General features: G+C 33.8%; 1 protein-coding gene across 1 annotated transcript; it reads right to left on the reverse strand.

Moving 5' to 3' along the window:
* Positions 1-15,140: 15,140 nt before the first annotated feature.
* On the reverse strand, positions 15,141-16,079 carry LOC100924781 (olfactory receptor 1009-like). The gene has a single exon (XM_003773929.1). It carries the CDS (start codon positions 16,077-16,079, stop codon positions 15,141-15,143), a length of 939 nt encoding a protein of 312 aa, XP_003773977.1.

Raw genomic sequence — 16,079 nt, forward strand, 5'->3', positions numbered from 1 at the left:
GTGTTGTAAAAATTGTTAATCCACCTTACCAGGAGCTAAAGCATTCAGTAATGAAGAAAATAAATCCCCAAAGATAGACAGTTGTATTTTTATTCCACCATATATCCCAGAATGGAAATTATCTTTTTAAATTTGGATTTTTAGACTGTGTGGGATGATATGTCTCTCAACAAGCCTGTATTCTGATCCATTTTAAAGCAAGCACTGAGATTAGCACCAGAGACTTTGACACTGGTGGGAAAAGCAGAATATGAGCCAACTCCTTGCTCTCCCTCCTCTGCCTCTACTCCCAGCATATCACATGGGTGCAGAGATGCAGAAAATTGTGAACACTGACATCCATCATATAGAACTAGCAGGGGGTATGTCAGTGTATTCTAAGAAACCAGTCAATCCAAAGAAGCCCAGAGGGTCTGGGTCTGGGACTCAAAGCTGGAATGGGACTTTAGAATAAATTTTTAAATTTATGAATGAGGAAACTGAGGCCCAGGAAATCAAGCACCTTGCTCAAAGTCACCAAAGCATTGAGTGTCAGGGCTGGAATAAGAACCTAGGCTTATTCAATAAATTAATCAGCAATTGTTTTCTACTCACTGTGGAGACAAACACAAGGAAAACAACTCCTTACAAGGATATTATATTTTACTGAGAGACAAGAAGATATATTTTTAAATTATTCAAGTTTAAAATTGCACTAAGACATTGTACATGGTTTGCATTTAAGTGTGTGCATGTGTTTCTACAAAGACATATACAGATATAGAAGCACATATAGATATATAAACACATGCATATAAACACGTATAGAGATTTACAAACACATATGCAGATATACATATGTAATATATAAATAAGTGGTTGAATACAAGACAATTTAAGAAGTGAGGCAAAGAAATTAGAAAGAATTTTTAAAAACTTCACATTGAAGGTGAGACTTGTGAAAGAGAGATATTCTTTCAGGAAGAAAGTGCATTCTAAGCATGTGAGACAGTACAGAGTCATAGGAGTGAAAGACAGATTATTAAGTATGAGGGGCATAGAAAAGGCTAGTTTGGCTGTATCATAATATTTAGGAGAGAGAATAACACATAGTGACAGTGAGTTCAGAAAGATAGATTATGACCAGTAAGTATAATAATGTTGAAGATCTTAAAAACAGAAGAGTTTATATTTGATTCTAAAGGTGATTAGAAACCACTGGAATTTATTGAGAATGACCAGGTCAAATTTGATCAAATCTGGTCAAATCAAATTTTAAAGAAAATCATTTTGGCAACAGTGTGGAATTGAGAAGAAAATCAAGGAAGAGAAAGCAATCATAAGGCTATTCTAGTAATATAATGGAGAGGCAATAAAGGCGTGGACTAAGTTATGTGAGTAAGGAGAAAGAGTCAGATGCAAAAGATATTGTGGTGGTAGAAAGAGAAATTTGGCAACTGATTTGATATTTGAAGTGGAGGAGAGTAAGAAATAATGATAATGCCAAAGTGATGAACTCGAGAGACTAGAATAATAGTGTTTCTAAAATAGGAATAAAAAAGTTTAAAAAAAGAGAGTGTTAGAGCAGCTTTTTGTGGTGGAAAGAAAACTGACTTCAGTTACAGTTATTTGTCCATTATGCTGTCTGGCTGCCTCTAAAATAAAATGGAAAAGTCAGATTGTAAGCATGTTTATTTTCAAGGGCTTTAACTGCTCTTTTTAAAGAAGTTTGGGCTTCGTTTTGTAGACAATCAGGAACCACTCAATGCTTTTTCACAGGTCAAGGGACTTGATCCGTGTCGTTTGACTGATACAATCAGTTCAACTTGATGAGTATCAATTTGCTTGTGTGTTGATAAAAACTGATTGGGCATCTGTGTGGAATATGGATTAGAGAAATGAGAGATTAGAGGCAGAAGCATTCATTGGGGGACCATTCCAATAGTCCATATGCATTGGTAAGGGTCTGAATTGAGGGATTTAAGTGCCATTGTAAGAGTAAAGGTGACCAGTGTAGGAGAAGCTGTAATTGTAGATTCAACAAATGATGCTATGTGGGAGGTGAGGAAGAAATAAAAGTCAAAAGAGATTGAGGTTTCCAGTGTAACTGGGAAGAAACAGAGAACTGTGAAGATGAAGTTAGAAGAAGAAAGAGATACTGAATTCACAGTTAAAGATGTTGAGTTTGAGGTACCAACAAGAAATCCAACAGATAAATAGAAATTCTGAATTCTGAATAAAAGGATACATTGGATTTAGATATGGAAGTAGGAAATCAGCTCCAGAGAGTTTATAATAAGAATCGGTAAAATCACCAAATAAGAGGATTGGGAAAGAAGAGAATGTGAGCTAGATTCAGAACAACTGGGGTCTAATGAAAAGCCTACTAGACTTGAAGTCCCCTAACTTTACTGCTTACTAGTGGTGTAGTCTTGAGCAAGTCCTTTTAACCTCTGAGTCTCTTTTATCACCTGAAAAATGATAGTAATAATATGACCTCATAGGACTCTCAAAAAAGAAATGGTAACATGTATGTGGTGTTAACTCTTTGTTTAATCTTTTAGCCATGATAAACCTTGAACATCAGCAAATCAAAAAGAATGTTTGGATGTCATATATTAAGTAATAATTTTAAGTAAATTATGTTAAAAATTTGCAAATGTTTTATGTATTTTATCTCATTTGAGCCTTAAAACAATACTGTTATATAGATATGTTTTTATAAATGTTTTTGAAGTGAATTTTGATGCATCTTTATTTTATAGATAAGAAAAGACTCAAAAAGATTATGGCTTTCCCATGGATACACAATAAATCAAGCATCATAAGGGGGATATAGGGGAAGTGAAGCAGATAACTTCTAAGGTCCATTCCATTTGTGATATCCTATGGTTAGTGGTCTTTTCTGACTATTATTATGTAAATATATGATTTGAAAAAATCCTATTCAGCTGCTCAAAATACTTGTTTCTAGTGCTGTCAATTTACACTCCCATAAGCTAAATTTTCTGCAAATTAATCCTTAAAGGATCATACTTTTATTTATTTTCTACCAAACTTTACTTCTTTGGTTTCTCTACAAATCTTGACTACATTTTCTTCTCCCTGTAAATTCAGTGTTTGCTGATTATCTTTAAATTAATTTCCCTTTCCGTTTTCCTCATCTTTAGTCTCCCAGTAATACTTATTTCAATTTTTAACACAAATAACAAAGCCTACAATGGAATTAAGTCACTGGGGATGACTAATTCTTCTATGTTTTAGTTCTAAATTAACTTCCACTCTTTTCCTTTTCTTCCATTTGTGGAAACAGGAGTTTACTGAGTATACATATTTTTAGAAATGCCTTTACATTAAACACAGTACTTCTTGAGATCAAACAAACTGGAATTTATTTCTTTTCTGATATTTTTATAATGATTCAGTGAGGGGCAACATGAAGACCAAGATTCAAGGCTTGTCTGTAATTAAAACTGGCTGCATGATTCTGGACAAGACAATTAACTTCTCAGCACACTAACACTCATCAAGTATAACACTTTAAGCTGTAGAATTGGTTCTACTTTTCATTGGTAGAGGGATTTCCTCAGTAAGGATTCTCTACACTGATGAAAATCAGAGGTCTGTTACACAGGGATGTGCGATATTCTCATTTTGGGTAAATTATGTATAAGTATGTGATGATAGCATTTCACATTTCTAGATTACACTGTTCATCTATTAACATGTATTTATTAAACATAATTGTCAATGTTCTGAACATTGGAAACAAAAAGATAGAAAGGAAATTTTCTGCCTTCAAGAAGTTTACATTCTATCCGGAGAACACAACATATACATATTTAAATAATATAATATAATATAATATAATATAATATAATATAATATAATAACATGATATGATATGATATGATATGATATAATATGACATAATAATATAAATATAACATGGGAGCAGTTAGATGGTACAATGGATAGAATACTGGCCCTGAAGTCAAGAGGACCTGAGTTCAAATTTGTCTTCAGACACATAATACTTCCTAGCTGTGTGACCCTGAACAAGTCATTTAACCCCTATTGCCTAGGCAAATATATATGTATGTATATATATATATATATATATATATACATATAATATACATGTAATATATATATTACAACATAATATGGGAAGATATATGTTTAAAGTATTAAGTAATTTCTTTTGGGGAAGGTACTAGCATTTGGGGCAATTGTGTGGAATGTGGAATATGAGCTAAGTCTTGAACTAGAAAATATTTTCCTCACAAAAATTCTGTGACATAGGTGATATTATTCTCCTTTCCCATTTTACAGATGGGGATATGGGTTTAGAGAGGTAAAGCAATTCTTCCATGGTTACATAGCTAATAAATTTTGGAGCTGGGACTAGACTGCAAATCTTCTGACTCCACATCAGATATGTACTCTTTCCTACTCTTTCCACTATACCATACGATACACCACACATATCATACACAATGCTGCCATGCCCTTATTTGATGATAAGTGTGTATGCATAATTTTGAAATAGATAAATGGAGGATTTATATGAATTTTACGCTCCCAATTATGCCTCTCCTTCTACCCATTTTCTTTTTCATTCCCTAGTATAGACATAGTCTGAAAAGTCACCTTAACACTATTCAGCACTATGGACAGTTCCAGAGCCACTGACTACCAGCTTTTCCAGGTTATATACAAATACAAAAGCAAAATACAAAGTGAGTAAGTATAATGATATGTAAAGTAGTTAAATGCTAGATGATTTGGGAGGGAGAATACCTTCAATTCCTAGTATCCTACAAAAGCTGGGGTTTTAAGTTGTATCTTAAAGAAAGAGGCCCTAGAAAGTAGACTGATTTCAAGAGATGTGAGATCATTACTACAAAGGTACAGAGACTAGAGATGTCATTTTCCTCCGTTAACACATTGGCGTATTCTTGGTAGAAGTAGCAGCACTAGTTTTAGAGTCCTGGCTCTGACACTTTTTAACTGTAATCTTTGGCTAATGTGTTGGCCTTCCTGAGTCCTAGTTGACCTTAAAAGTAAAATGGTGGAGAAAATTTTTATACTATTAGTTTCACAAATTTGTTATAAAGCCATCTGTGACCAGGGCTGTTCTTATCATCTTTTCAATTTGATAGTTTGACCATAGCTTGAATTTCATTGAAGTAGCTGCTATCCTGTGACAAAACTGGGAATTGCAATTATGTTATTTTACCATTGTGACAGAACACTTTAAATATTTAGTAGGATGGACTACATACTCAGCACAATTTTCACAACTGTCATTTGTAGGTTGGTCTACTATTATCCTAGAGGAAGGTCTTTGGTAAGTATGCATGAGTGAGAGAATTGATCTCTCATACAAGAAATATAAGGAAGTTAAGAATCTAGATGCCATTCTGTGCTGGATGGAAAATGATAGGAAAAAAGTTTAAAGACAAAGATAATTTCCTTGTAATTAGCTAGAGACATATTTATGTCTTCAAATAAAAAAGTAGTTGAACACCTATAATGGCCTCTAAGATCATATGACAATCTAAAATTCTATGTCTTTGTGATTTCTGTATTAGATAATCTCATAAGTTCCTGATAATTCTAAGATTCTATAAATGATCCTAACAAACAATACCACAGCAAATATCAAGTAAAATTAGCACCTGAACAAGGATTTCTCTTTATAATAATAAATCTGACAACAGATCCCCAAGCCTTTATTTAATGAATCTAGTGAGGAGAAATTCATTCTTTCCAGAGGCAGCCAATTTTACTTTGGGATATCTCTAATCTTAAAGAAGTTTTTCTAAATTTTGTTCTCCAACTTCCATTCATTGCTCTTATCTCTGACCTTGGGTTGGGGCAATCACAGCAGGGGGTAACCCATATTCTGCAGGGTGTCTCTTTAAATACTTGAAGACTGATACTATATCCTGAGCAAATTTTCTTCTTAGGTTAGGTATCCTCATTTTCTTCTACCTTTTCTGATTTAGCATTATCTCAAAGTCTTTTACCATTATCCTAGGGATTCTTTTTACCTATCATGAACTTCTAGTATGGACTTCAGAAATTGCCATGCCTCGAACTGACCCTCATATGATCAGGACAGAGAAGAGTAGAACTATTACCTTTCTACTCCTTTAGTCCAAAGTACTTCTCAATACATCACATATCCCAATAGCTTAGTGCCATATTGCCTTGATGAATCATTGATTTTCAGTACCACTAAAACACACACTATATTTATACATATTCTCCTTTTTCATCTTTAACTTGCAAGATTTGCTATTTTTAACACAGTTATTAAAAGTTACATTTATTCCAATTAAATTCCATATTTTTAGACATAGCCCAATACTCCAGCTTCTCTAAATCTTTTGCATTTTGCCTTCAATAATCAATGTCTTAGCAATCTTTCTAGCTTTTTGCCTTTGAAAATTTGCCATACCTGCCCCTGTTTTTATTTTAAGTCCTTGATAAGCATGTTCAATTGTTCAGAAAAAAATAACTGCTCCAGAGTAGCATTCAACCTATAACTGTGTCATTATAAGCAACATGCTTTGATTAGTTTAATTGCTCATTGGTAATTACTGTAAGGAGTGTGCTATTTTATGTTTCACAGCCATTTCAGGTATGATGGGGAGGGTGCTTGTAAGGTTATCTAGGTTCAGAATTCACATTCAACAGGCACATACTTAAAGGGGGGAGTGTGAATTCAAGGTTATTGCTGCTCAGAACATTGATTCAAAGAAGACATAAGGGAAGAGGAAACTTATAATCGAGAAATAATACACAACTTAACAGGTACTGTTATCATAGACAGACAGACAGTAGCATATATCATCACCAATTTGGAAAACATCATCTCCTGAGTTTTCTGGCTGAGAAGGTTCTAAATCTCTCAGTAGATCAGAGTGTACACCAACGAAGGAAACAAATCCCAGGCAAGGCATCCCCTCCTGGACAAAGCTCCAAAGCTTCTTTCCATTACATTATTTTTACATTGAGAACAAAAAAGGTACTGTGCCAAGTTTATTTTGTGATATATGGCCCCATTGGACAGAATAGCTTCCCAGATATGGGGGCTTCAACCAAGGGGAGTAGTTCATTCATTCATTAAAGCCATCTGGATTCACTCGGGGAACTGGTCAGGTTTCTGGGGTGAAACACATGCCAAGGCTTGAAGGAAGGTCTTAAATCAAGTACAAAGAAAAGTGGCCTGCTTTTCTTGTGCCTCCTTATCAAATAATTGCAAGCACATTCTTATGTTTGCAGTACAAGGTTAAACAAAGGGACCTGGCGGGCATTCATTGAGATCCCTTACAATCACAGAAAATGCTCAAAGGACAAGGATGAGACTTACTAAGATTTCTTATAGGGCTGAATTTAGCAAAAATAAGGCCTTAGTCCAAATCCCATACAGAATTTATTTAATTTCCTTATAGTTTCCTTCTCTGAATAATGGTGGTAATAGAGCACTGGACTTAGAGTTAGGAAGGACTGAGGTCAAAGATGCCCTCAGGATGCTTACTGGTTTAGGTAAATCACTTAATTTAATCTTCTGCGTTAGCTCTGTAAACTGAAGGGTTTGAACTGGGTCCTGCCCAGCTTGAATTTATAATACTATGATTCTAGTTTGGCAAATTATAGCAAATTAAAGATCTCACTAAAAATGGCTGGAAATAAAGTAATGTCCAGATCACTAATAGATTATTTTGTTCCTTTTAAGTTATAGTCAATTTCTTTTTCTGTGCATTGTTAAATGCTTGCTGTGTCCAGAGTTTTTAACCCTGTCTTTCAAGAAAGTATTAAGAAAAGGGATGGGTGATCTTTCTGAGAGAACTATGAAGTTTTTGGTCTCTTCCATTTCTTATTTCTGAATCACATCTTCAAATGAGATAGATAGAGAGCATCAGAATTAGGAAAATCTGCTTTTAAGACTCAAGAGGTTCTAGCTGTGCAACCCTAGGGAAGTTAATTAGTCTTTCAGTGTTCTAGACAATTTTCTAAGACTTTATATTGCAGAGAAAGCATTATAGATACTATTATAGATATCTGGTTTCCTCATCTGGGCTTGCTATGTGAATATAATAACAGGTCTAATCTCTATACTCTCTTTCCAAATGCATTATTCAACAACATTGTGCTTAACTGTGTCTTGAATCAATTGACTATACTGGTTTAAGGTGATGTAGTAAGAAGGAATTTATCAATGTTGTCAAAGACTTAGTATCTTTTATTCTCTATAGAAGATGTTGTTATAGAGGTAGCAATTATCATTGTAGCCTTCCCCTGATTAGGCTTATTTTGAGGACTACAAAGCAGAATGACTGGTGTTCCCATGACATAATGGTTGCCCTGCTCTAGGGGTACTCAATGAAATCAGTCTCACTAACTCTTTTATTCACCTGGCCAAGAACATGCAGACTGTCCTTTCATTTAAATTCAACATTTCTGTGAATATCACCTTCATTTATTTATCCATTCATTTTAGTCACCTATTTGTTTTGTTTTTGATTCATGCTAAAAAATAATCAAATTACTTGAATGTGTAAATTCTAAGTTTGACTATTATTTTTCCATAACAACACTGTGAGGTTGATATCTACATAGTAATAAGTGAATAAATCACTTTTGTTCTTGTTGCAATAATGAATATTCACTCAAAAACAAAGAGTTTGGGCACTCTTTTTCTGGACTCTGTTTCTTGCTCCCCAAATAATTGATAGATTTATTATATACTCCTTTGCACTTTGCATCATCACTTTGATCTGTATGATTTCTGTCCTGAATCATGGGAATAAAGTGTGATTTCAAAAGTTGATTTAAAAGTAAAGTATTAAATGTGGTTAGATGTTTGAACATATTAAATTCAAAATCTCTTTACATCTACCTCCAGAATTAAATACAAGGATCAGTTTTCATATGTATTTGGTTTTACCTTATCAAATATCAACAGCCCAGAAAAAGCTGAAATAAGACCATTATTACTGAAATTTTAGTGTCCGTACCAAGTTTATGTTTGTATCTGAATGAATTATAAGTAGGAGATTGGATCTTCTGATTGTTTCCTTTTTGGTGCTGAGAACAGTATTAAACACAATAGGGTTCACTAGTAAGGTTAATAGTTTTCAGCATCTGTCATAATTGATACTTTAGAAACTATCTGTCAGGTTAAGTAAACTGAAAAATTTTAAGAGTACATATCAATACTTTGGAAAAGAAATATTTTTTTCTAATTTCATTTTCTCAGTAATATGTAATAAGTCCCAGGCTGGAACTAAATAAAACGGCAGATTCTCCTTCAGTAATGCTTAATTACTCTTGTTATGCTTCAGCTACAAATTTTGAGAGATCATAAGAATTCACTTTATTTGTATTTTATTCACCTATCATGGATTTAGCCACTTCGTTTAGCTTCTTGGATTCAATTTTCCTTCCTTTCAAATTACTGTCACATGATTTACTTTTGAAAAGATTAAGCTATAGATTTAAGAATTATAATTGTTAACAGTGGGTTTTTGATGAGAAGAAATGTAAATGTTTTGGTTAATCAACTCAATTTTTGAGTATTTTCAATTTGTAAGGCATTGCACTAGAATGTGAAATTTGGAATTAATTGAAGATAATTTTGTATTAGCCAATACATGAACTAAATTAATTTTATGCAAAGTTAAGGTTCCCTTTGCTTTAGTTGATAAAAGTAGTTATGCTGGAATGGAAAAGCAAAATTGTATTGCAAATGTACAAAATATAGCCAATTTTAAAATTTTAAGTAATGTTTTACTATAAAAAGAAAATTATCCATCATAATATTTATACTTCTCTATATAGAAAAGTAGTGGACAAATGGCATATTTACTAATAACTTTCTATGTAACCAATTGGCTTAGTCATGTTGTTGTCATGTTGTCATGATTCATGTGACCCAATTTGGGGCTTTCTAAACAAAGATATTGAAGTGATTTGCCATTTCCATCTTCATCTCATTTTATACATGAGGAAATTGAGACAATTTTGGTTAAATAATTTGCCCAAAATCACACAGCAAGATCAGATTTGAGCTCAGGAAGAAGTCTTCCTAACTTCAGACATAGTACTCAATCTACTGTGCGACATGGTTACTCAGATTTAATTTTAAGATGAAAATCAAGATATAAAAATATTCTTTTTCACCTAAACTCTCCCTCTATATAGTGACTTTTTCAGAAGATATTATTTTATAGTAATTATTGAAAAAAAACAACATTGCTATAGATGGTTATAAATCTAGTTTCAGTCTCACCACCTTCATCACACTGACATAATTTCAGTCAGCAAAATTTTGCATACAGTTTTTGAACCAGCAAAATGATATCCAAGAACTTGCAATAGTTCCTTTGAATTGTTTTCTACAGAGTAAAACAACATTCATTTATTTCATCTGTTTCACATTTGTATTAACACTTCTGATCACATGATAGAGATGTATATAGACAATAAATAGATGACAAAGAAATCATCTAAAACCCTATTATTCCAAACAAGTCTTCAGGAACAAAATTCCAAAGTGATACCAGATAGAAAAAAAATCTCCCAGTAAACAAAATAATATCCTGATGGAGAACATCCTGAAAAGATTCTCAAGTGAAAACATTTCCCTGCATTCCTGCCTCAGTAAAGTGGACAAATGAATAATTCTTTTTCCTAATAGATCTGAGTTGTCCCGAGAATCTTCAATTGTCATTATTAATATCCTGACACAATGCTGAAACACCCTGAGTCTGGGTATCTTCACCAAATATGAATAAGAATAAGTAAGGTAATCATTTGTCTATTGTTGGAAAAATAATGGCCCTAAACCATGAAACATATAGTCAGTGTGCAATCATATAGGTATTTCACATATACTTGCAGAGAACAATGTATCAGCTGTGCTATCAAATGGATCAGTAAAGAAAGAACACTCTCCTACCATGTAGTTTTGGTGTCCTCTTGTGACCAATAAGGGATATAGCAACCATTGAAAGGAAAACACATGGAAATTAAGAGTAATAGGTAGAAATTACAAAGAAGCAAATTTACTATGAAAGAAAAAATTTTAACCCTTAGAAAGACTTGAAAGTGAAATTATTACCTTAGGAAAAAGTGGATTCCCTTTCACTAAAACTCTAAAAGCAAAGATTAGATGACCATTTATCAGAAATATCATCAAAACTATTATATAGGTAGAATCTGATATGTTAAATGTCCAGGCTGTTTCTAATTTTGAAATTTTATTATTCCCTTAGAAAGTAGGCTCACAGATAATAAATGGCTAAAAGGGACCATAAAGATCTCATCTAACTTTTTCAATTTGATGATAAAAAAAACTGAGGTCTAGTGGAATTAAATGATTTGCCTAAGATCATGTATCTCCTTATGATGTTGATGCAGAATTTGAATCTGGATATTCTGGCTCCAAATCCTTAATTTTCTACAGTGTATGCTATGTTATCACATAGATTTTTCAATTCAATTAAATAAGTATTTGTTGTCATTAGTAAGATAAAATTTTTATTTTATTAAATATGTCCTACTTTCATTAACATGTTTTTAACATTTATTTTGAAAAAAATTAAGTTCCAAATTCTCTCATTCTCTTCTGTCCCTCCTCAACTCCTTGAGAAGGTCATCAATATGATGCTGAATATATATGTGAAGTTATAGAAAACAATCTCCATACATACACAGAAATAAACAAGAAAAATAAAGTGAAAAAGTATGCTTCAATCTAGTAAAATGATTTAAGAATGTTTATTATAATATTAACAATTCAATATTGTTTTTGACTTTACATTCTTGTAGCTCTGTAAATTTCCTAGTAGTTTCACTTTTGGCATATTATAGATAATCTGAGTCCTGAAGATTATAAAATATTTTGTATAATCATTACATATACACATATTTTTATATTAACATTCATATAGTACTTCGCCCAACATCAAATAAATAAGCAGGCCATCCAATGTTATTTGTATACCAGTTGCTCATAAGAATAGAAAACACACACTTTTCCCTCTACAGAATTTTTTTGTCTACTGTTTCCCCATCCTTTTTGGCAAGGTAATCTTTCTTAAGAGTTATTTTCAGAGTACTTTAATATATTAATTTTCTCAAAATTCTTGATTTCCTAGACTCTGTCGCCAAGATTATGGTTCTTACTGTTTTATGCCTCTCCTTTTAATAAAATGAAACAAAACAAAACAAATAAAATGTAGCTCCAAATTATTGTTTTTACAACTTTAAAATATTTTAACCTCATATTGAACAGGTAATTCTCAGAGACTTCTACCAGGGTGCATAGAAATATTGAGATGCTATATTTCTTCTTTCCCCATGCTATTGTTGATCAATCTTACTGCCTTAAAATTTCAATCTTGTTGACCATTGTACTATCTTTGACAGCTAAAACCAAATAGGAGCCCCATGACTCGGGACAAATGTAGTAGAACTAGGAGAGAATGGGGAGGTAGACATGACATGGGGATCAAAAGTGGACAAATTCCTATTAATGGATGTTAGATTAGAAGAGAGGTCATAGCATACGGGCAACATTAATGTCAGAATCTTCAAAAGATGGAATGTTTAAAGAAGAAAAGAAGATTGAAAACTTAGTACTGAATTTCTTGAGGAGGGAGAGTGAATGGAAGCTCATAGAAGCCAGTAACAAGAATCTGGATAGAATGAGGTGAGTTTTAAAGCAGAAATAGTTACTGAATGATGGTGGTGAAGTAAATAACTAAGCTTGGTGATGAGGAACTAAGAGAATTTTAACTTCTCCTGGAGCTATGTGTCAGAATAAAAAATCAGCTTTGGGGAGGGTTGTAAGAATTATGGTGTGTTTGGGAATTCTGAGAAGATTAAAAGAGTATGTGACAAAGCAATGTACACTCATAGGAAAAAATTTGGAGGTGAGGAGACTCTGGACATCACTTACTCTAAAACTTTTTCTTACAGATGTAGAAATTGACTCCCAGAGAGGTTAAGAATGAAAAATGAATTCAAAACATTAATGTGCTTGATTTGTGGCAAACACTCTACTGTGGACACCATATAAAAGAAAAGATAATCTTTATCCTTAAGAAGTTTATACTGTAAGACCATAGACATAGAGAAAGGGTGACCAGAGAAGGATACTTTAGTGGAGAAAAATTACAGGGGTGGTGAAATGAGATGCATATTGACATGCCCTATTAAGGAGCAATAGAAAAGTTTATTTGAACATGGTTCCAAAACTGCAAGGAGGTAGTATAGGAAAGTTGGTTGTTAAAACTGTCAGGAACATAGCTCAGGAGGAAGGAAATGAAGCATAATTGAGGCTTTCATGGTTTTTTGTTTCAAATGAAGGCATTACCAATCAGGACAAAAGTATTAGAGAGATGGATGGGTCAATTCTCAGGAAAGAAGTTAAAGGCGTGAAAGTTAGAATCCCACAAGTTTAGTGACAGTTAGAACTTTTCAGAAACAACATATTAATTTAGGTTCTCTTTCTATAAATCTAATCCTAATTCCCTAAACTACAAAAAATAAAGTTTCCTTAAGGTCAAAGTAGAAAGGGAAGTCAGAGGTCAATAGTGCCTGGAGTTAAGGCTACAGCTGTGTTTCCTAGTTGAAGGATGAGGAAGAGAAGCAACAGGCTGTTGCTAGGGACCCTATACTTTTGTTGCTGACCTCACACCTGCTTATACACATAATCTAACCCACTCAGTCTAAGCAGATCTCTAGCTACATGGCTCATGCAAAGAGAAAATGTGGAGAGCATATTTTATAAACTGGTGGAAAGACACTCCAGAATATAGGTATGTCAGTCATAGGACCCCCAATAGGGTCAAATGCAGCTTGGGAACCTGAAAAGTTTTAGTTCTGGGATGGGGTGTATGTGTCAAGACAATAAGATGTGCAACTCCTGCTGTTACAAATAGTGAATTTGTAATCAGTATCCGAAGCAAAGTCCCAGTTACCCTGTTTTAATTCCAACTTTGCCATTTTCAAATTCATCTTGTCTTCCATATTCAGAACCACAAGGTAAGGTCTCTTTCTATTCCTCCCAATCACTTATAAAGTATGTTTGATTGCATCTCTGCAAATGTGTCTTTAATTTGACTCCTCTCAATTCCCTTGACAATAATACTGCCCCCTGGACTTTTACTATAGCTCCTTTAAGATATTCCTTCTTCCTGTCTTGCCTTTCTCCATCCTCTAATCCATGTAAAATGTCCTTTACAGCATCATTTATATGTATCTATTTATCATTTTATTCTTTATTATTCAATGACTCTATTTTGCATCTCCTTAGAAGTAAAAGTGAACTTTTTATCTGAGTTTTCAATCAGCAATAATTGTGCCTTGGTTAGACCTCATTGACTTTGATAATGCCACTGCCTAGAATTCAAATTCTTTATCTGAATGTCAACATTTTTTTAACAAGTAAATTTCATGTTGATGCCCATTAAATGGAGTCTGTAATATTTGCTTCATAGTGTGAAGTTCATTCATTCATTTTAACTACCTGAATTCTCTTTGTTGAATGGAAATATTTGTAATACTGTCAGCCTTTTGTGATATCCTTTGATTTTATTGATTAAAATACATTAAATTAACAAACAAAACCAATCTTTGTTTTACATTCAAGGTCCTTTGCCAACTGGTAATTTCTTCTCATATTTCTTTCCTCCAAGCCGTCTATGGTTCCGCATGATTCTTTGTCTCCTTCCACCTTCTAGCATGTTGTGTGTACCACTTTTGCTCACAGTTCCCAATGTCTAGAATGACTTTCCCTCCTTTTATTTATTGGAAAAAATTCTATTTCTCTTTAAAATGTGAACTCAAGTGATGATTGGGCTAAACAAGGACTCATGCTAACTAAATCATGTTAACTCTATAACTTACCACATATATGATCTTAAGCAAATCATTTATTCTCCCTCTTTTTGTGAGTATTGGACTAGATGGCCTCTGATGTCTTTTCTGCTTCCATATGTATGATTCTATGATCTTCAAGAAGACTTTCCTTGTCAAGAATGGCTTCCTCCCTTGTACCCAATAGCTCTCTATTTTGCACTTCTCTGATGTACTTCTCATGCTAAAGTCATGGTACTCTAGTTTTTGGTATAGAAAATTCATATCCTGATACAAAATTTAGCAATGGTTCTATGGATGGCATCTTTGACTTCTTTGTTCCTTATACTATAGATGAGGGGGTTCAACATGGGGGTCACTGATGTATAAAACACAGAGACAAGTTTATTGGTGTCCATGGAGAAACTTGAGTTAGGATGCACATAGACAAAAAAGAGGGTACCATAAAAGATGGTGACAGCAGTGAGATGAGAAGAGCAAGTGGAGAAGGCTTTCTGTCTGCCTTCTGCAGATTGGATCCTGAGGATGGCTATGAGGATGTAGATATAGGAGACCAGGATGATCAAACCACTGAAGGTACAAATACTCCCAGCAAGAACAAAAGCTAATAACTTGTTGATGCTGGTATCAGCACATATAAGAGAGAGGAGAGGGAAAATGTCACAAAAGAAGTGATTGATGACATTTGGGCCACAAAAAGGGAGGCGGAAAGCAGCAGGAGTGTGAATCATGGCATCTATGAATCCAGCAGCATAGGGGATAGCCACAAGCTGGTTGCAGTGTTTTTGGGACATTGCAATGGGGTAAAGCAATGGGTTACAGATTGCAACATAGCGATCATAGGCCATGGATGCCAGGAGGAAACATTCAATGGCCACAAAGAACCCAAAGAACCATTGTTGTAAGATACAGCCCAGGAAAGAGATAGTCTTTCTCTCCTCAAAGAAGTCTCTAAGCATTTTGGGAGCCACTATGGATGAAAAGCTCATGTCCACAAAAGATAGGTGGCTGAGGAAAAAATACATTGGGGTGTGAAGGTGGACATCAACCCGTATAAGGATGATCATTCCTAGGTTGGCTATTATGTTAATGAGATAAAACGATAGAACTAGAAGGAAAAGGATGACCTGTATCTTTGGATGATAATTCAGGCCCACAAAAATGAACTCTGTAACTCCAGTGTAGTTTCCACTGGCCAT

The sequence above is a fragment of the Sarcophilus harrisii genome, chromosome 6, assembly GCF_902635505.1.
Source record: "Sarcophilus harrisii chromosome 6, mSarHar1.11, whole genome shotgun sequence".
In the NCBI taxonomy this organism is placed as follows: Eukaryota; Metazoa; Chordata; class Mammalia; order Dasyuromorphia; family Dasyuridae; genus Sarcophilus; species Sarcophilus harrisii.

Bases quoted from the DNA above. Each gene is read 5' to 3' on its own strand.
- LOC100924781 (XM_003773929.1), bottom strand. From the start codon at position 16,079: ATGGCCAGTGGAAACTACACTGGAGTTACAGAGTTCATTTTTGTGGGC.